Source organism: Sitodiplosis mosellana, unplaced genomic scaffold (assembly GCF_009176505.1).
Source record: "Sitodiplosis mosellana isolate CC-2019 unplaced genomic scaffold, AAFC_SMos_1.0 Smas_scaffold_1, whole genome shotgun sequence".
Classification (NCBI taxonomy): domain Eukaryota; kingdom Metazoa; phylum Arthropoda; class Insecta; order Diptera; family Cecidomyiidae; genus Sitodiplosis; species Sitodiplosis mosellana.
In genome coordinates, this window is record NW_022595244.1 from 4,760,749 (window position 1) to 4,782,630 (window position 21,882).

Consider the following 21,882-nt stretch of genomic DNA (forward strand, 5'->3'; position numbering starts at 1 on the left):
TTTGGCACTAAAACTGGTCCAAAAAACTGGTCCGAACTGGTCCAAAAATTTATTTTGACATTTTGGACCAGTTCGGACCAGTTTTTTGGACCAGTTTTAGTGCCAAAGTTCTTATATTTTCTCACTTATCCCGTGTACCAATTTTCATCGAAATCGGACCACTTTGACTTTTCGTGATTTTTGGCCTTTTTGCCCCATAACTCCGTAAACTTCCAAGAGCACCCCCAGTTTTTTTTTCGAAATAGTTGTTTTTTTGGGGCAAGCTATCACTTGGTAAAGTGGAACCACCCTTTCCTGGCAAAAATCCTCGCTACGGCCCTGATTTTAGCGAGTGAAATGCTCTTAAAAACACGAAAGTCAGTGAAAAACACTACAAAAACTGAAGATTGAATGAAAAATGCAAACAGATTCATTTTCTTGTCAACGACAGCAATCGAACTAATCTTCCAAATGTGTGGCTGGTCACAAAGATTGGATGTCACTTCTCAGATCCCTGTTATTCCATGCGAAATGAAGCGACCAGATGATGACCCAAAGTGAAATGTATTGATCGTCGACTTTTATTTACAGTCACAAATGGCCATCAATTTTGTTGTCGATGGAGCAATATGACCGCACATCTTGATATACAAAATTTTCACCACTTATGCAGTTGGGCAAACACATCTCAATCATTACCAACGCGTTGAAATCGAAACAAGGCTCTTTGAGAGTTTCAACCACACTCAATAACAACAACAACGGGGAAAAATGCCAACCGAAACAAAAATAATAAATGATTGTGCTTAATCTGTTGAAATATTAATCGTTTATCAGGATTTCGGTTGGTGTGAAGTGTGAGAGTGAAATGTACTTGTGTTAAAAATTCGAGAAATTCATCAAAATAAGTAAATAGGTTTTCGAGTCACAATGTATAACGATTGAGCTAAAACGGAATGAGCAACGTTGAAAATGCTATCAATTATAGACTCATCGTCTGGAGACGGCGACAGGCGAAACGAGAAGATGTGCGCATTATGAGGGTGAAAAATTGTCTGTTTGAATTGCCACTCATTGGCTTCAGACTCGCTTCCTCTCTGTCTCTCTCCTTCTTTTTCTTTCTTTCTCCCAGCCATTTCTCGTGTGTTAGTGCGTCTCGTTTTCTTTTCCATTCATTCGCTTCGGATGTTGTCGATAATTTAGACGCTTACGAGGAGAATCAATCGAAATACGATTGCCAATTCATTATGGCTCATTAAGCCGTTGTTTTTGTAGAAAGATTACGTTGCAGTTGGAATTTCGGGAAAATTCGAAATCGAGTTGTATTTGCAAAATAAGAGCATTGCAAATGGACTTAAAAAAAGATGGTTCAATTCTGCAAAACTAAAATTATTTCGATTTATTCTCAAATACAGAGCACTTGACAGCTCTGGAAGTGAAAGGAAAAGAAGTAGAAACCGCGATGTCCACTTGAAAACAGAAACCTCAGCAGCGAAACTAGGTGCCATATGGAATGAGGTGCACGTAGTGCTGCGGTTGCCTCTCAATAAAACTGCAATAAATGCACCAAACACCGTGGAAATGGCTAACAAGATATGAAGTACGTGAATATTTGCCGGAGCAATGAGACGCACTCAGTCCAAATTATCGCAGTCAATTCGTCACGTTTATGAGTCGAAACGAAAATTTTCGAAGCGACATTATGTAAATGGCCAAGGCAATTTGTAGGAATTGAAATCAATTTCCTCTCTTGTGTGTTCGAAGCTTTCTGTTCGTTCGTTGTCTCTTTCGTTCAAAGTCTATTTGTTTTGAATGATGGCATCGGATGCGCGTGTGTCCGGTGTGTTTATCGATTAAATGAAGAAAAAGTACAAATCATGTTTGCCTCATTAGCTGCAAGTGTATTTCCTGATTCGTTCCATTTTCGCTCAAACAAGACAAATTTAAGAACAATGCCACGTAAAACATGTCTATTCTTTGGCCCGTTGTTGAGACTCTTTTGTGTTGTCATTATTCCATTGGAAAATGTTGTCAGAACGGTGTAGAGTCGAACCGAAGCGGGCAAGCAATCGTCTAAATGTAATTGCATCACGAAATGATTTTGAAGAATTGTAGCGAAACAAACCGCATTTGAAGGCACGAAACCACAAAACACCAATCCAATTTGATCATCATCACCTCATCTCGTTGGGCGTCCAATTACAACCGATTATACTTCACAATCCAATACAAATTTCCAATTTCCTCCCGGTTTATTGAATACGGTTTCGAAAAAGGAGAATCGAAAAATAAGTAAATAAAATGATGGACCATAAAATGAACAATTTTTAAGTGTTTCGGGAAAATTTTGACGCGCATACTAAAGCACGCGTACCATTATTCGTTCGTTTGCGCGCGAAAGAGAGAGAGAGAGAGATTAATGATGAAATAGATTGACACCTTTCGTTTCTTAAGGCAAATGCCCAAAGGTTAATAGTAACACTCGAAATGAGTTCAAAAACATTTGCAAGATCGGCAAAACACATTAACACTAATCAAGAACATAAAAAGAGGAAAATACGAACGAGTCAAGTTTTAGATCATTATTTTCACGTTAGATCCACTTCCGCACTTTGGCGCAAAATCTCTTCACTTCGTTCGGTCATCAAAGAGATTTCAAAGCGCAAGAACGGAAAGAACAGGTTTCAACAGCAATCGGCAGCAGTGGCAAGTGTTTGGTAGAACAGACAAGAGGCACCGCGATTAACCACGTGAAGTGATGCGCCGTAATTCATTCCGGATGATCTCGATTGTGATTTGACCATCAGTACAACGTGCGGTTGCGGTCTATCTCGCTCTCTATCTCTCTCTTGGTGTGTTCTTGTGTCAACTTGTCGTGCGTAAAGAGTCAAAATCAAACAGAATGTCGTATATCGTGCTAACGATCAATTTTTATATTCTTCCTGTTTACGTTGATCGTCTTGTGACTGTGGTGACGCTGGCGCGTTGTATCCGTTGCACGGCTGCATTCTGATCCCAGTCAATGAGTGCATAAAAGTGAAATTTATGTCAATGGCATTGAGTAATTTACATGGAAATTTGCATGCTACAATGTTATGCTTCGAATGCACTTCCAAAAGGTATGTCAATATTCTAATCAGTTTATGATGAAACCAGTTGGAATATTCAGTTCAACGCCACTTCCAAACGAAACGGTGATTCGGAAACACATAGAAAATCGTTCGATTCGTCTTTTCCGGCATTGTCTGAACGAAGAAGCATATTTTGATGCATCTTCAATTACGTCATTTTGCTTTATTTGTTCCATTCTTGACTCTGATCTGGGTTTGACCTGTCGATTCGACGAAAACGATTGACGTCGATAACTACGATAAATCGAAGCATTGAGTGCATACTTCGCTAATCGTTAACTTTACGTTTGAGACGTGATCATGAATTTGCCCGGCGGTGCAAAAGAACCTCACTGCTCATTGCAACGACTAATGCATCCGATTTTCAAAACGAAAGTGTGTGTGCACCTCGTTTGACTCATTTGCCCAGCACAAACTCGATGCATGTTTTTACAGAAAAAATGTGTTTGTTTCAGTTGTGGATGCAGCAGCAGATAGTACATCGTGCGCTGGCACAATATTTAATGTGGAACGGAAGAGGATATTGAATATCATAGTCTGTAGCTCAATTGCAAACTGCTGCGATGTAACCATCGCTGCGAGATGCCTGTGTGATGGCTGGCTGGCTTATCTCTCTGCAGCCCAACTAGAGAGTATGTGTCGTAAATAACGGTATCGAAGACAATCGACATGTTTATTATTATTTACAAGTCGAATGCGCGATGTTATTAATTTGAAATCGGCCGATCGGCTGCCAGCACTTTGTGATCGCGATTCGGTCACCACCGGATGTTTGTTTCTGCTATCTCTATCGACAACGTAACAAACAATTCCGATATCACGAGACAGTCGGATTGCAGTATGCGTGTGATGTGCGATTCGTGCGCTTTTTGTTGTTGCCATGCAACAAATGATATTTATTTTATTTTAATGGACACATAATAGAAATATTAATTATATCGTTGCATTTGCGAACACAAAAGAAATGTCGCACTTTTTTCGTTTCTCTGCCCATTCGGTCTCGTCGGCATCACATCGAAATGAATGGGCATTAATTTAAATTAGCCGTTAATTTGTGCTCGAATCAGACCAGGTTTTTTTCGTTCGTTCGTTGACAGCAAAAGAGCATAAAGACAACCATGCGCACTATCAAGATGCATACATCGATAAAGTGCATAAAATGAATGGTGTTCATTCAATTAGCGATATGGCCAGCGTCGATGTCGATTTGATTAGAAATTTTCACGATTTCATTTGCTCTAAGCCATTCGATGCTGACTGCTTTATATCGATGCTAAGGCAATTGGCAGCGTGGAGTGGAAAATAGCAAAAGAAACCTTTCAAATTTTAATTGCCGCTCTGTCAACGTGTTTAATTATAATTCTCAAATGAAATCGTTTGACTTCAATTAGAGTTTTTCCAGTGGTGATTTTTTCTGTCAATCTCTCTGCTGAATTGATTCAATGCAGATTGAGCATTCAAGTCGACTGTTTATTTTCAGGTTTATCATGTCAAATTCGATGCATATTCATCAAGCATATTCTAGGTTTTCCGATTCAATCGTCTAATTAACATCATCAATTTACAGTGAAATCAATTGTTTGCAGTGACAACGACAACGATTTACATTTCACTTGCATCCATATCAACAAAGTTGATTCAACATCGTTCAGTGTTACTACGACGTCACTCACCCAGTTTGGTACGCCTTTCATTTCAAATGCAACACATCCAAAGTAGCAAAATATTAATCAATCATGAGCATTATGCACGGGTATTAACATACAAATGACATTGTCTTTTGTCTTTTGGGCAGAAATTCACAGCATTTGCTAAGACAATTTCAAGCCATTGTTGAGTGATGGAGATACAGAGAGAGATGGAAAGCTTGAATGGGACATACTTTGCTTGCAATGGTGTTGACACTATTTTCGCTGTCGTTGGAAATACAACCGAAACGCTGGTGCTAAATATCGCATTGTGTTTGGCAAGCAAAGGGCGTTTGCATTAGAGTTTTCCATCATTGTCGTCATCGTTGTCGTCATCATTCTCAGCACTAGACCGCTTAATGGTTTTATGGATTTTCTAAATTTGTCGTTGAATGCTGAGCAAATTTTCACATTTTCTTCGCATAAGACAAAGCCGAGTGAAGGCAAAAAAAACACACACAAGAACCCGTCTTAATGGGCAGCATGTATCAAGCAAATAGGGGCACTTAAACAAAGCATTATTGATTCGAGACGAGATAATACGAAATCATCTGGAGCAAACGATGCATCGGATGAATCAAGAAGCGACACCGAAAATATACGACAATTCTGAAGCGCATTAAATAAAGAAAGATGCAAAAGTGTCAATGTCATTCCATTGTCATGTTGGGCTGATGTGCTTTTTTTCTCTCGCTCTTTTCGCTCTTGGCGAAAAATCATTAATCATTTCACATGTTGGCTCGTTACCCAGATAAAAGTGGACACACAACAAATGCACTGACTATGAAAATTGTGCCCGCTCTTGCAACCGCACCAAGATACGGACGACGACAATGATTATTTACATGGGAGATAGACGACGCTAAGGGTTTACCATTGACATTTTTATCGTGGGTTCTCTCTGTCTATTTTTTTCCTGTTCCACTGTACACATTGTTGTTCACTCGCAACGCACGATGGCATTTTGGGCGAACGTCAGAAAAATTTGGGGTTCCTCGCCATGGAAAGTGACTTACTTTTTATGATGGCTTTTTATTGATGTTTTTCTCGCTTTTTTATCATGCACCAATTTCGAGAATGTGGTGTGAGTTGGCTTTTTCAAGAACAATGTTGTTTTTTTTCCCTCGTATCATTTTTTTTTTTTCGAATTACAAGGGAAATTAAATGCAAGCGGCTAATAAATTTTTTTTCGCCACTTGTCTACTGGGTCATTTCGGGTGAGCTTCATCATTTTTTTATACACTCTCCGCTTTAAGTTTAATGCCTTAAATGACTCTTTTATATGGACTGGATACACAATTATAAATGAACGATTGATGAAGTCGTTTCACTTAAAGAACCGCTGGCAACTAACTTAATATTTAAATCATCATTCATCGCTCAAATGGACGAAATGTTCCGGCATTGTTCTGGGACGTTGGGCAGGATTTTGTTTCGGAAAGAAGTTGTAACTGAATTCAGTTTTTTCATGAAATTGTTAAAATGAGTACATTCGACGTTTTACTTTACCGTACACATAGTGTTAAGGGAAAGTATTTTGAATTGTTTTCAATAAAAGTGTTTTTAGTTTTTAATAAAAGTTTAGAATCTTAAAATTCTTCTAAAGAAGGTCTTTGAAATTGCACGAAAAATGACATGAAAATTAAGATTTCATTCAGATTGATGAAAATGTCTTTTAAGGAATTTGAACAAAAAGTAAAGTAATCAACAGAAAAAACCGCATTTTCAGCATCAATTGCATATAATTTATTCCGATGTTGAACAAAATAGTCGTTAAGTCGACAGAAAAAGCCGATACTACTAATAAAAATGGAAATAAGTGCAACATTGTGGCAAAGAAGAAGCAGAAAAAGGCAGAATGAGCAAAACGTGTGCAATGATGTTTTCGATAGTAAATCAAACATTTAACAAATAATAACATGTAATTAAAGTCAAGTGATTTTTTTTTGTTCTGCGTATCTCTTTCTGTTGCGTTTAGTGGCAACGTGCCAAAACGGCACGAAACAGCAAAAATAAACAGAAAAACTCCACTTCAGGGCAAATTTAAACATAGAAGGAAAAAAAACGCATCGCCACTAGGTTTTTTCGTATTATTGTTCACGCTTCGCACTCGTTTTTTTTCATTTGAACATTTGTTCGCACCAAAGAATCGAAAAATCTATGCTTAACTATTTCAATCGAAGTGGGTAAACGGCGTTCGTACACACTCGACGGAAAAGAAGCAACGAAAAAAAAACGAAAATATGAAAATATTAATTAGATACTCAGCGATTGCATCGATTTGTTTACGCTGAACGGTTTGAACGGAACATAACAAACGTAAACATATGTAAGTGTAAAACACGAGCCGCTGTTCGTACAAAACAATCGCAATCGATGCACCTAGCTATGAGCAAACAAACAAACGTCGACAATGAATGCAAAGAGGAAAAAAACGCGATCAAGCCCACGAAAGCAGATCTCTGTTCGAAAACATTCGCGCGAGGTGTAATTGATACACGTATTAAGGTGCGCATATTCGTTTCTAATGGCTGTGTCTTGTTTCATACCTCCGTTGTCTTCAGCACACACGGTGTGTGTATACTTTTTTTTCTGCCTCGTATTATTGCATCTGTGGCGTGCCGTTTTTTTCCTTCGGTTGCGCACAGTGTTGCAATTGTCGCTGTTTTTTTTTCGTTTGCATGAATTTGACGTGCCGTCAAATTTTCGTTAATTTAATTAGCTGCAAATTAAAATTGTTTAATTTTTTGCAGCGCATTTTTTGCCTTTGCTGAGTTTTCTTTGCCTCGCCGAATGATGAACATGCGGATATCTATACATTCCATGAATTCGTGTGTGAGTGTAATACGCACAGTGTTGTTGCTCTCTTTCTTTCTCTCTCTCACTGTGGATTTTGATTGTTTTTGTGTTGCTTTGAGTCGTCTGCTCAATTTTTTTTTCGCGTGTGTGTGTGGCTCGATAACAGTGAAGGAAATCGTATTTTTTCCGATTTTATGCGATGTGGAAGGCACTTATATGAATCTTATCAATCAATCAAGCGCATCGAATGGAAAACTTGCGTTGGATCAATTTCCAACAAAATATCGAAATGCCATCGTTGCAAATCATAGCCATCGTGGCTGTGATGCGCCATTGTTAAAAATTTCATAAAAATTCTTAATGAACAAAAGCAGAAATACGGCAAATGAAACGAAGAACGCAATTTTTGCTCGGCCAGTTGGTTCGTTTGTTTTGCCCATAATCATTAATCAAATCCATTGGAGCGACGCGAAAATGTGCCCATGGCACGGTCAACAACAACCAATACACACATTCGAGTCGACATATTACGAAAATATATACTTGGCTTGATTGGCGAAACGAACAACAATTGAGAATGGAATAAAATCGCCAACGAGAATTAAGAATTCCAATTTTCTCCATTAAAAACAAACAAAACCTCCGAAAATAAGGCGCAAGAGAGAGAGAGAGACAGACGTCTTTTTAAAAACAAGAGCAAAAAGCTACACGTAGCACATTTTTGCCACCTTTTTTACAATAACAATAAAAACCGAATTCGACGACGATGAAGACGACGACGAAGGAAAAAAAATTACACCTTCCGATTGAATCATTTTGTGAAGCCGCACCCATTTTTTGCAGCGAACGAGTCTCGCCCGCGTTCGGCTCACGAACGAACTCTGCTCGCAGTCATCGAGTCACAATACAAAGACATACACATCGACACGCCCATCGCTGTGTGCTACTATCCACTTCAGTTTGATGTGTGGAACGCGATGCGTCCACCAATTTTTAAACCTTTTTTCTTTGACACACACACAAAAACTGAAGAAGATGCAATAAGTATTAGATAATTAAAAAGGGAAAAAACGGTATGGAAACACGCGCGCTGCCTTCATTTTGCGTTCTTCAGGAGGAAAAAAGTTAACAAAAATCTAATAAAAATAACTGGAATAGCTCCTTGATTGAATTGGAATTGCAATGATTTGGTTTATGGAGAATTTTTATTGAACAAATAGCTGCGATGGTCTGGTGTTTTTTTTGGTTGTTTGTTGAAATTTCCGCATTTCAAATTAATTTCCACGCCGTGCATTTCAACGTGAGTGGCGAAAAGAAAAACCATAGTGTTGATGAGCATCGAAATTCAGCACGATTTTGTGAAACATGTAAGCGAGTAGCATGCCATTCATTCGACTCTTCGCCACCAGATGGCAGCGTTCACGCTCATGGGGACTCTTTGGCTGTGTTTTGAGCATCAACTCAGACTATCTGCTGGAAAATGGTTTGAATTTTAGCTTCGCGTCAGTTGTATAGCAGCAAAGACACCATCCGTGGCTTCAATATGTTCTGAATTCATTTATGAACTCGTTGAAACGAATTGTTTACTACATTTCAATGATGTTTTTTAGTTGTATCCATTTCTACATTGATATTTTTGGAATGAAATGGTCGTGTTTCGAATATTCCAAAATTATGAATGATTTTTTTCATCAAAAATTTGACATGTCCATGGTTATTGTTGCATTTTGATTGGCACTTACATGTTGATTGAAGAAGGTCAATGTTAATAGCATTTATTGAAGCTAAATCAATTTCAATCATTCAGACGACGTGCTGACGGCAAACGTTTAATTCATGCAAATTTCCTAATAAATTTTCAAATTTTCCAAATTAAATACTTTTTTTGGTCAATTCTGCACCGTGGAATGTTCATGCATTGCAATGGAGATGTCGAATATTGTTAACCGTACTTGGCGTCCAGTTTATTTTTTCTGTGTATGACCAATGACCATTTCTTAATTAAGTCATTTCCATTAGAAACGCGCTCAAAGTGCATTCGGATCGATTGACTGACACCGCAGACCAGAGCATAAAATTAAATTCGATGACACATAATTTTGGCACTTGAAACAGGAACAGGCTGTTACTGCGGGCGATACACAATGCATACTGTGCGTATGGAAATATGGAAATTGATTTAATTAATTTATAAGAGGCTCGTTATTAAAAATAATACAATTAATTATGATTTCAAAAATGATATTTCGTTTCATTAAACAATTTCGGTGTATTTTTGTGCATTCGCGTGTCTGTTACAATGTATTGAAATCCATTACGAGGTGTTTTTGTGTGTGTTGCAAGTGAGAGAGAAAGCGGGCTGTGTGTCAATTGTGTTGCGCGATCTCTCGCTCGCTCTCTCGTGTGAGTTCAGTTATGAAATTTTCGCTTAAAATAAATATTTATTTAAATTTGAAATAATGTGTGATGAGGTGAATGGGTTGAGGCATGGATGGACGCGCGTGCGGGCGTACAAATTCTCATTTTATGAAATGACGCAAATATTGAAATGGGCATAATTGAGAGGAAAAAAGGAAATAGACAATAGCTGGAACAGGAAAAATTTCATATATAAATGAAACGACGCGGTAAAAATCTCATTTTGAATGTTTATGTGTGTTCATTTTTTCTCTGGGTATTCGTCGTGTGTTGCAAATTTTTATTTCTATTTTTTGGGCATTTTTTTATTCGGGAGGCCGAACAAAAGTTGTTATATACATATTTAGTGTTGTCGTTAGCGATTTAGGTTTCGCATATCTATATAATATTATACATGAATGCAATCTGGATTTTTGCAATATATTTATAGAATGTGTGTATATGCATGGGGGGATTCACATAGTTGAGGTAATGTCCAGTACCATTTTTTCCCATTAAAGTTTTGCACTCTTTTTTTTATTCGGCTGTCGCTTTGGATGTGTTGGTGCTTTCGATTCACGTTTTTTCCCTTCCTCCCTCTTTTCCACTTTTTCTACTGGTTCTTCTTTTTTCGTCGTATTTTTGTTCGAAAAATGGAGTGAAAATTATATATTCTATATTTTATGTACGGGGTGATTTTTATGGCTGTTGTGGCATTAGTTGTGTTGGTGTATATGTGTGCGCCCATGTTCGCAATGTTTCATTCTGACTAGTGGTCACAGCAATGGATAGAGAACGCATAGCGTTGATAAAAAGCTAGGCGTTAGGTGATAGTAGTATTGTGCAATTCGTTGTGCGATGTTTCTCTGTTGTTGTTGATGTTGTTGTTGTTTTTCTTTTTGCTTTCGTTGGCGTTGCGCAATTTTTTCCATTGCATTTTCTATAAAAATCTTTTTCATTCCATTCCGCAGTTGTTTCCTCTTGCTCTCGCTCTCTGTGTGCCTGCTGCATTCTGTACAATATATGTTTCGTTTTGTGGTTTGATCCACCGAGCGAAAGAGAGGGTGGCTGGCTATTGCGGCTACTGTGTGCTCGTGGTGACGGCGTTTTTTTTTTGTGTGCGGTTCATTTCATTAAATTTTATTCGCCTCCTCCTCAAACTCTCTGAATCATGAGCTGGACGATCGACATTAAAATATACACGCACCAAGCTCATCAAGTTTTGCATACGACAACATTTCCAACTCAATCTGACAAAGCCCAGGCCGAAGTTGCAGCAGCACCACCACCACCAACAACAACAACAGCATCACATGAGCGCTCTCTCTCTATCTCTCTCACTGGCCAAATCCTATACGTGCTGATGATGAGATGCACTTATGCATAATTTTAATGTGTGCACAGTACACACAGCATCGGGAAATTTTTTCAACTTTTTCTGTATATAATGAGTAAATGGCGAGTTCGCTTCATTTTTTTTTCTTCGTTGCACACCGAATTTTTGTATACCAATTTTTTCCCATTTTGTGCGCGCTTTGGTTGGAGTTTTTTTTTCTGTTGGACTCTTTTTTATTCGTTCGTGCGATCGAATTTCGATGTGCCTGTGTGTGTATGTGTATGAGTGAGCGTAGACGATTTTCACTTGGTGTGTTGGTGGATGATAGTTATATCTGTAGTTTGGCGCCAGACGCGCGCACAACATTCCCTTTGTAGAGAACGCGCGGATATGATGCTCAATGCTCTGCGTGTGTACAATTTTTATTCTAACAACGCTTTTTCCCAGTTTTTTTTGTTGTCCTTTCGTTCACTTCTGTTCCGTGTCGCGCGCGCTCTTTCTCTCTCGATTTTTTTCCTCCTCCATCTCTGTGTATGTGTGTGTGTGTGTGTGTGTGACTCTGCCTCCCTCTCTTTCTCTCCCTGTGATATTGTTTAATTACTTTTTTTCGAATTCGTTAACTGCGTGCACAATGCCATTTAGGATGTGCGGCCGAGCACAAGAGCACAAAAGGGATGGATGAAAAAGTTTTTCACTGATTTTGTTTTATTCTTTTTATGTTCGTTCGCTCTTTCTCTTTCTTTCTTGATGTCTGTGCACTCGCTGCACTGGCCATGCTTCATATGCTTGCTTATCTCTCTCTCTCTCGAACATGTTCACATTTTTTGCAAACTCATTTTTGCGCTGACATGCATGTACGAACATTGCTATGTATTTAAATTGCATTTTAAACTCCATTCTATTTTATATTTAAATTTACAGGACTTTTGAGTACATGCAAATGTTGTCGTATTATGCAATTAGTTGCTATGCGCATTTTCGGACAACAGCCCACCAAAAACAGTTTTTTTTAGTTAAAACATAGGAATTTTTTTTTTTTAAAACGGGTGGGAATTGAAATGTTTACAAGCCGACATTTTGTTGATGAATTTCATAAAATGAAACTTTTTTCCCATGGCCGAAACGCAGAATTAATTTCGAAATTGACGAATAACCAGCAAAAATCGGTCAAAAAACGAAAATCATAGTCGGAATAGGTTAAAAATTGTAAGTTGGCGATGAAAAGGCAGAGCTCAAGAGAGAGTGGAAGAATTTCCGTTTGATCGAATGAATTTAAAGCGAGATAGCCGATTCTCACAAAATAAACTCTGATCGTAACAGATAAAAAGCGAATAAAAATGACGGATGCTTTGGCAACAATATAAACTATATAATATAAGTGGCATCAAAAAGCCCGGCAAACAGTTGGCAAATGTTTGCTGCCACCACCGAGATTGTGTGAATGAGATACAACACTTGGATGCGAATTAAACAAATCGCTATCTCTTGTGGAATTTACGACATTGTACTTACAAAACTATTAACCCACTTTGAAAACTTTTGCTCGCCACGTCTCATCTTGTTCGCAAACAAAATGCTTGAGAAAATTGTGTCCGTTGCTGCGCCCACAAATCTCATTCATCCACCAAACTCAGATCTGACAATGAGAGAGAAATCGCATCACATCTGCGACGATATGCAAAAGTGATGAAAGAAAAGAATGCGAATGGAACGGATGCATAAACCCACTTGTGCTGTGTTAAAGATATGCGAGTCAAAAGCGTTCATCATGCAAACTTAGCGATAATAACTCAAATGAACACTTTTCGTAAAGGATGGCGCCAACACATAAAGACCAAAAGAGCAATCCAGTTTGTTGTATTGAAAATTATGTGTGTGGAGTGGGTTGTTTCTTGTGCCACGTTCCGATCTTAAAATGGATGTGATCGACAGGATTATTATGTTCTCATTTCGAATGCATTCAACCGCACAAACGAGAAAAGACCATACGATTCATCGGCGTCATTTTGTCTCTTGCGCTTTCTCTCTCTCTCTCTCTCTCTCTCTCTCTCTCTCTCTCTCTCTCTCTGTCGTGATGTTCACTTTCTTCGAAGTCACATTCAAACTTTTCAGCATCGATGAGTAAGCCCACCAAAAAAAGACTTCAGCAAAACTCTTAACCAACACTGCATATATGTGGCCAAGGGCATTGAAAATAATGTCTACCTCAACTGCTTCCATGTCTCTTATGTTCCGTTTCATATTTTCTTTAAGCTGTCAGTCATCTGCAGCTCGAAACTCAATTCGAACGGAAATACAAACAACAAGTGCACGCGTTATTTTTTTTATTATGCCCTTTTCCGTCTCTTCATTTACTTTATATGACTCGTTTCCATAAAAGTTTCGCTCTCGTCGTTTTCCATGTTGCATGTTCCTTGTGTATTGCCAGCCGGTTTGCAGTGGCTTAGGGTGTTTGCACATTTTTCTTGTGTGTATGACTTTGGAGAAAGTAAAGTGAAAAAAAGAACAGAGAAATGAAAAGAAACGGCAAAAGAAAATTCAAAGAATATTACATTCGATTCGATTCGAAGGGATATAACGAAAAATGCTGTTTTCGCACAGCAGAAGCCAGTTTCAATGCTGCCACATACATCCGTCGCTGTCAATATAATTTTTCATTTTAGCTCTTTCAAATGCCAAACACACAAAACATTTGTTTGATAGTATTGCTCTCGCTGCAACTGCGATACACTCGCTCTCTCTCTCTCTCTCTTTCTCATTCTGTCTCTCCGTTTCTGGTGCACATGCTAAGCCAGTAATCGAAAATTCAGTTTTTCTATTTCTGTTTTTATTCTCTCTCCCGCTCGCTCTCCACTCCTGCTCTCTGCCTGAGTTGCGGAAAACCTCAACTACATTTATTTTTATTGTTTATTTGCTTTTGTTTCTTATTCGCCTGTGTGGTTACGTGCACTCTATTATGCATTGTGTGCATGTCACACTCACACTTGTACGCGCACACTTTCGAGAAGAAAAAGCGAAAAATAAAGTCGCAAGTGGTTAGAAAAACGTCTAGTACACGTATAGCATTACAGAGGGATTAAGAGAAAAGTTTTACGATGAAAAAAAAACTAATACAAAGAAAACGGTGGCCGTTGCTGTTGTTGGCCGGTGGTGCAAAGAAAATGCATCACAAACGGAAAACATGCACATCGCATCAACGGCACACAAATCTGCCATTAAATGTGAATTTCGTGTTGGAATTGACCACCACAAATAGGATGCTGTTGCTACTGTTGCTCACTTTAATCCATGGCTCTCCTTTGCACTCACACACACTCACGTGCGAAAGAACACTATCTCAAGTCATAAAATCATCAAGTCATTGCAGGTTGAAAGAAAACGCATGATGTGCGGTCATGTGCGAACCTACCCTAAGCAAAAACTTTTTGCGTAGCGTCGATGAAATGTGTGCAAAAACATCTGAGCAGTTTTTTTTTGTTCGGTATGTGCAAACATTCGTGTGAACGATTTAACAGCAGACAAAACAACCCACACACAGAGACACAGTGGAAGAAAGAAGAATACAGTCAAGTCAAAAGGAAAACACGTGTACAGAGAGAGGACTTTCTTGTGCTGGCACAAGGTACTATATCACTGAGAGCATCATCACTGAAACATCGTTTGCCACAACGAACGAAAACATTTAGCAAACAAAATGAAAAACGGAAAACAAATAAAATTTTACAATCGTTCCGTTTTCCTCATCTTTCTTTCTACCGTAGCGCTAAAGCGCTGGACACTTTTGCGCCGAGTGCATGTTTATTTGTGTGAATGGTTGATTAAACTATAAAAGATCGACTTATTCGACTGTGCCGTGCAGTGCTGTGCTCCCTTTCATTCGATTCATTTCTTTTGGCGACAAGTAACTTTGCGGGCGCTCGTCGCAAGCCAAATATGTAGAAAAATCCCGTAACAGAAAGCGACGTACGAAAAAAAAGATAGAATGGAAATTGACGTAAAAATGGAAAATCGTAGAGCAGGAAAAAGTAAACAGAAGCCATACACACATAGACAGAGAGACAGAGTAGCAAAAACGGTCGCTATTTCTTCTCATAGTCAATGCCATTCAGTGTGCTCCATTCTGATCGTATGGTGGCATGTAGAACGGAACACATTTCCTTTTTCATTTCCAGCACATTTTTTCATCTTCTCTCGGTTCGACGGTGCTTCATTCGAGGAAGTCATTTTGCATTTGATTCGTTTGCCTTCAACAGTTTTACTAGGTATAATAAGGGAGAGAGAGAGAGAAAATGGAATATGATTCGGATGTAATTGTTCATAATTGGACGAGATTTTGCTTACTCAGAATGTAGAATGATCGTTGCAGGGATGAACGGCAGCTGGTTTTCTGATGAATTCCAAAGAATTTCCTTGCAACGACCTGAAATTGATAAAATCGCTATGATGATGCAGCAGCTGCAGCACACCAGCAATTTATGCTTGAAAATTAAAGGAAAATGTACAGAAAATGAACTACATGATGCGAAGGACAACTTATCCATTCATTGTTACTGGTTTAAACCAATTGTTACTGAGTTTTCACATACGGATACACAGTTTTCTATTCGCCGTTGCCAAAAGCCGACGCTTTGTAGCCATATGATCTTATAAATTTGATTTCTTTGCTGCAAATGAACTTGTGTCAATCATCATTTGTTTATCGCTGGAATAATTTTTCCGTTGCTCAAAGTGCACTCGACGTCCTTCAACTTCTTTACGTAGAAAAAGAAATGAATGTCTCATTCTTTCTTTATTTTCTCTTCTTCTCACAAAGCTTTTATACACCCGCAAAACGCCACAACAGTCTTGAATCTTTTTCTTTGATATTTCAATGTAAAATAGCGACGCATTAGAGTCCGACGCGAGTCTTGTTTTACATCGCAAATACCGTGTAATGCGGCTTTCATTCCTTTGTCAAGGTATTTCATCTCTAATTCTTGGGCTTTATTACATTTTCTATTTTAATAGCGACCGCTCTTATGCCAATTGGCTAGATTTTTTTCTTTGATCAATGTTTCCTTGGAAGGTTCTACCCCGAATAGAAGAGCACGTATTAAATATCCCATCGCTTACCTGAGTCTTGCAAATGCATTCGCGACTGATAGATATTAAATGTCGCTGTCGCCGCCGCTTTTCATTGGTGCGCATTTCCCATTTTCGATTTTTTCTTCATTTTCCATGTGTACATATCCGATTCGTTGTGTGTTTTTCGATATATTCAATTTTCTTTGAATCGTTTGATTCCATTTCATCTGACGTTCGATTTTTTTTTGCAATGCCGAAAAAAGTGCACACACACACACAACGGAAACGCTGGTGAAAAAAAAGAGAAAGAAAAAAAAGCGGCAAGCTTCAAGAAAAATGGATGAAAAGAGAGCGATGCATGAAGTAAGAGTGATGTGCAATGGACACAAAAATTCAATACGCACCAACACATGAGCGACGGGATCGTAACTACCTATTTTTATTTCTCACTCTTCTCCTCTATGTATGTCATTTCGTTTCCTTATAGCATTTTTCTTTATTTTATTGGTTTGGTTTGCGTTTAGCGCTTCGTCGGTAGTGCTTTGGTGAGAGGTTTTCTTCGATGATGCAAGATGCATTCACTTCATGCCCATTCTCACGTCGTTAGAATCGTGAAGCGATCGAATCGCAAGGCGGAAACGGGACAGAACAGAAGAGAAGAAATGATGAAAAAAAATGAGCGAAAAACCAAAGGGAAAAAAACACGTCGCAATAACACTCATACAGCATTTCGTATGTGGCTCATTCCCGTTTGTATTCGTTTCGATTTCTTCGCGCAGAACAGAAGCGAAAAAAAGAGACCAGATGAAGAGAACGGGAAAAAAACAAGCCGAATAGAAAAGAAACAAACACACACACACACGAAATGTATATTTTCGATATTCGTTGTCGTTTTTGCTCGTTGCTTCAGCTTTTACTATTATGTGTCTTCTTTTCAATTTGGTTTTTATTTGCCTTTTGTACAGCAGGCATTGAGTGCATGAAGAAATTGGTGAAGCTTTTCTTGTGTGCTTCGTTGCTTCTCGCTCATTCATTTCGTCGTCACCGCCGTCGTCGTCGTCGTCGTCGTCGTTGCCGCCATCACTCGCATACCTACAACAAACAAATACGATTTACGTATCGAATCCCATTTAGTTTATATGGCGGGAGTGGGTTTGTTGTGTGCTATGCACTCACCCTCTTGTTGTGTGCTTTTTTCCCTTTTGCTTTCAAGATTTACCCCCCCCCCCGCGTTCTATTTCATTATTTGTTGTCTCTCTCATGTGTGGAATATGTTCCGTAGTGATAGTGCGATGTACAATTGCACATGCTACTAGCCAAATAGGAGCGAGAGCGAAAAAAACACAGCTATAATAATATCAAAAACAACAACAACTGCAACAACAGCTACGTCAATAACAAAGAGGAAGTAGCACACACATATATACAGTAACGGCGAGTGCTGGTGCTAAGGAAAAAAGCGCTTTGACTGTTAAGGAAAAAAAGCGAGAGAGAGAGAGAGAGAGAGAGAGAAAGCGCATGGAAAAAAAGAAATTTGAAGAAAGAAATGAAGGCAAAGAATAGAACAAATAAGAAAAAGCACCCATACACATTTGAAAAAGCAACAGCAGCAGCAGCAGCAGCAGTAACGAGATGAGAAAGAAGGAAAAAAAAGTGTGGAAAATAAGTAGTGAAAGAAAAATAACCGTTATTCAACGTCGTTCGCTTGTGCCGCTGTTGCTATTGCTGCAGCTACTTCTGTTGTTGTTTGTATTTTCCATTTTTTTTTCCTCTCGTCGTCGCTATGCATTTTAAGCTTTCGCTCTATGCTGAAAGATGTGCATATGATGGCTTAAGCTGGATGTGTATGGTGGAAAATGTACGGAGGCGCACATGCATACGCTATAAGAATCGAATGTGTTCTTTGGCTGGTGTTTTTTTTTCTTCGTTCGTTCATTCGTTTACAGCGTGTATGTAGGGTAAATATGTGTGTGGCGTGCATAAAAACTACATACATGCGATAGATTACATTTGTTGAACGCAGAAGAGGAAGGCGAATGAAAGGAAAAAAATGTGCACACAAGATAGACGGCAAAGGAACAAAAAAAAAACGAGAAGAAAACTGGAAAAAGACGAAATCCAACGAAACTACAACTGCTTTTGCGAATGGTTGAAGGATTGACGGCACAGGGAGGGAGGATGAGAACGCGAGAGCGCTGAAACGAGAACTCACTCTGGTTCTCGCGCGCGGCGCGATAGAAAGAGACTTTCTTCGAATGAAGAAAATGACGAAGAAAAGAAAATCGTCTGAAAAACCGTATGTATTTATTATTACCATTTTTTGCTGCTGCTGCTCTCTATCCCTTTGCTTGCTATATGTGTCGTTCGTTTTGATGCCGTTCGCCTTCATTCCTGCACCACGTCGTCACTCCTGTGCACTCTAGCCACCCTCTCCGTACAATGCATGGCACTGCATACGGAACACACACAGTACATACACGAGATCAATTCGAATACAAAGAGAACATACAAACATATCCCCCAACATACGTGTATATATATATATATATATATATATATACACATACATCCATTCGGTTCTCGCTCATATAGAACCGCACTACATACTCGCTCTTACTCACTCACTCGTTCACTCGTTCTCTGTGCACACTCTCTCACGAAGAATAGAAAAGAAGTGAAAAAAAGGCGAAGACGAAATATGAACACAGAAAGAAAAAGAAGTCGAAGCAGTTGAATGAGAGCAGAGCACGAACAAAAAGAAGAAAAAAAAAACTAAATATATATATATAGGAAAAATTGCATGTCAAGGGAGCGAGTGAGCGAAAAAATAATATCATTGCATTTTGTCTGTTGAAGAAAACCAGAAGTCGGTAGTCTTTTTTGGTGCGTTCTACGGTTTGTTGTGGTTTCGCGCGCGCCCCGCGATGATGCTTTTTGCCATTCGATCATATCGTCCATCAATAATCATAGCAAACATACACACACACATTAATTCGCGCGCGCTTCTCGAAATTCGTTCGTTCGGTTTGTTCGGTTGGTCGCGCGCGCGCCTCCAAAACTCGTCTCCACAACAAATAAGTCGTCATTTTATGTGATTTTGCTACCGCAATTCTTGTTTTTTTCCCGTCTTCTTATTGTTGCACATCGATTTTCTACACACACACACACATACACCAGCTCACTTCATTTCGGTTTTCGATATTTCGGTGTGCAAAAAGTTATCGGTGTTGACGAATCAGTTCATTGTGGCTATCGGTTTGGTTCAGTTTTTTTCCCGCTGCTCTCGTCGACATCATCAAGTTTGTTTTGTGGCAGACAACCAGGATAGAAAAAAAATCCAATTTTTTTTCCTTTGCCATTGGGTGAAAGTGCATTAAAAACAGAAATTTCCATTGAATATGTGCAAGTTAACACAGAGTGAATCATGGTTTTCGACGCAATTATGAGTGTTGTAACTGAAATTTGTATTCAAAATATTTGCCATCGGATTTAAAATCACGTGATCTTTTGCTCCGACTCCGACAGACAAACGTTTAAGAGAGTGTGACAAGAATGGCATGCGGGAGAGTTAAGTTTCAAATGTTCAATTTACAACCGAATTCAATGAAATGTGTATCCGTTTCGTGTGAAAAAACATAGAACAATTTTTTTTACTACGATTGTTCGACAATGCCAAAGTTCCTAACACAGAAAAAAATGATATATTTATTATTAAAATCTTGAATACTGTTTGTTCATTACCAAAAAATAAAGTGGCAAACAGTTTATAGCACGCATGTGATCCAGCAAGTATGATTGCAGTTGTGTGGCTATTGTAACCAATGTTCCTATTCAAATGTGCTTTTATCATACGTTTTTTTTTCTTGTCGATATAAACACATTCTTCGAATGTGTATACATATTTATTAACCGAAACAAGTAAAAATAAAAGTAGAATATAACAAATTGCGTGCGAAATAACAACAACAAGTAGAAAAATTTAACAGAGAGAGAGAAAGAGAGAGAGAGAGAGAGAGAGAGAGAGAGAGAGAGAGAAAGAAAGAGAGAAAGAAAGAGAGAAAAATGCATATTTTATGATAAAGCTGAAAGTCTGTATTTTTTAAATACCACTGAATGAATGAATGAATTTAAAAAAATGGTGCCAAAAGTTGAAATGATTACAAAAAGGATGCAATCATTCGAATAAAATGTGATATTTATCAAAGAGTATTATGTTCAATGGAAGTGAAGTCTGAAGTTCATTTTGTGCACTAAAAAAAGCCAAACACAGAGAGAAAAATTATAAAAATAAATGCAAAAAATCAAGCCATAATATGTGCCAATCATTTTTACCAATCCGATTTCGATTTCGATAACAAAAAAAAAACAAAAATTTATACACACATTAACAGAAAAGAGAGAAAGAATTTCAATCGGTGAATTGCGTGAAATTTCATTCATTGCATATATGTCGACGTTACTGGGAAAAGAGAATCCCAATCATTCGACCAGTGCATTTATTGAGAACGTAGTCAGTGGCAATAACAGTAATGCCAGCTCGGTTGTATCATCGCCCGACGATTTTGACGATGATTCGGCAACAACACCGGCATTTAAGGCAAATTCAATTGCAGCGGCGGCCACAGCAACAAGCAGCATTCTAACGAATTTGTCCCGTTTGAATGCCCATCACTTGAGCGCTACAAATGGCCAATATCGTAAGGATATGGGCGGTTTTTCCATACCACATCATGGTTTGTCGGCCGCTTTCTACGGTTATCATTCGCACACATCTCAAATGGCGGCCAACGAATGCTTGCCGACCGTAACGAGTGGCAGCATTTCGCCAGCAGAGCACGCTCATCATCACCATCATCACCATCACTATTCGAATACAACAAGTAGCAATGGCACGGTTAGCCAACAAGCAAATGCCACGGCATCGGCAAATTCGAGCAGCGGCAGCGGCAGCAACAGTAACAATAATACTATCAACAATTGCTCCTTCAATTCAAACAAATCATCACCATTTCTGCTGCCCGCCGCTCAATTGTACAAAAGCTTATTTGCCAATGCCGTTCTTCATAACCCCGATAAAATGTGTTCACATCCATTTCCGCGCAATTTATTATTTTCATATTCAGACAAATCACCGAATTCGCCCGACTTTGAAAATGATGAAAAGCCCACGATTACCACCACTGAGGTTAGTTTTGATCATGTTGGACAGACAAAGAGAGTGTGTTTGTGCGGCAAGTGGTCCGATGTGAATATATGCTTTTACGAATCGATTCTAAAAGCATCATTCAATTTTTGTTTCACTGGAAGAACACGAAGGGGAAATATATTATAAAAATATAAATCCAGTCTTATTGTTGGTTGGTTGAAGCAATCGATTTGGTTTTTTTCTTTCGTTTTTTCTTGTCTAAAAAGATTTTAGCTGGTCGACTGAATGAAATATTACAAAGAAATCAATGCTTTGATTCTAATTGAGTGTTATTATTTTCTC

The 21,882-nt window shown here is 38.6% G+C and overlaps 1 protein-coding gene across 3 annotated transcripts in view; it reads left to right on the forward strand.

Annotated features, from left to right (window-relative positions):
* Window positions 1-21,882, forward strand: part of LOC129580511 (zinc finger protein rotund) — a 74,373-nt gene that overhangs the window by 23,274 nt on the left and 29,217 nt on the right. Inside the window, exon 1 of one of the 3 annotated variants that reach the window (XM_055470987.1) lies at window positions 19,209-21,579. The exons of the other annotated variants lie outside the window; for them this stretch is intronic. Coding sequence (XP_055326962.1) covers window positions 20,842-21,579 — 738 coding nt within the window. The 5' untranslated portion in view covers window positions 19,209-20,841. Of the gene's footprint in view, window positions 1-19,208; window positions 21,580-21,882 lie in introns of those variants that run through there. 3 annotated transcript variants of the gene reach the window in all.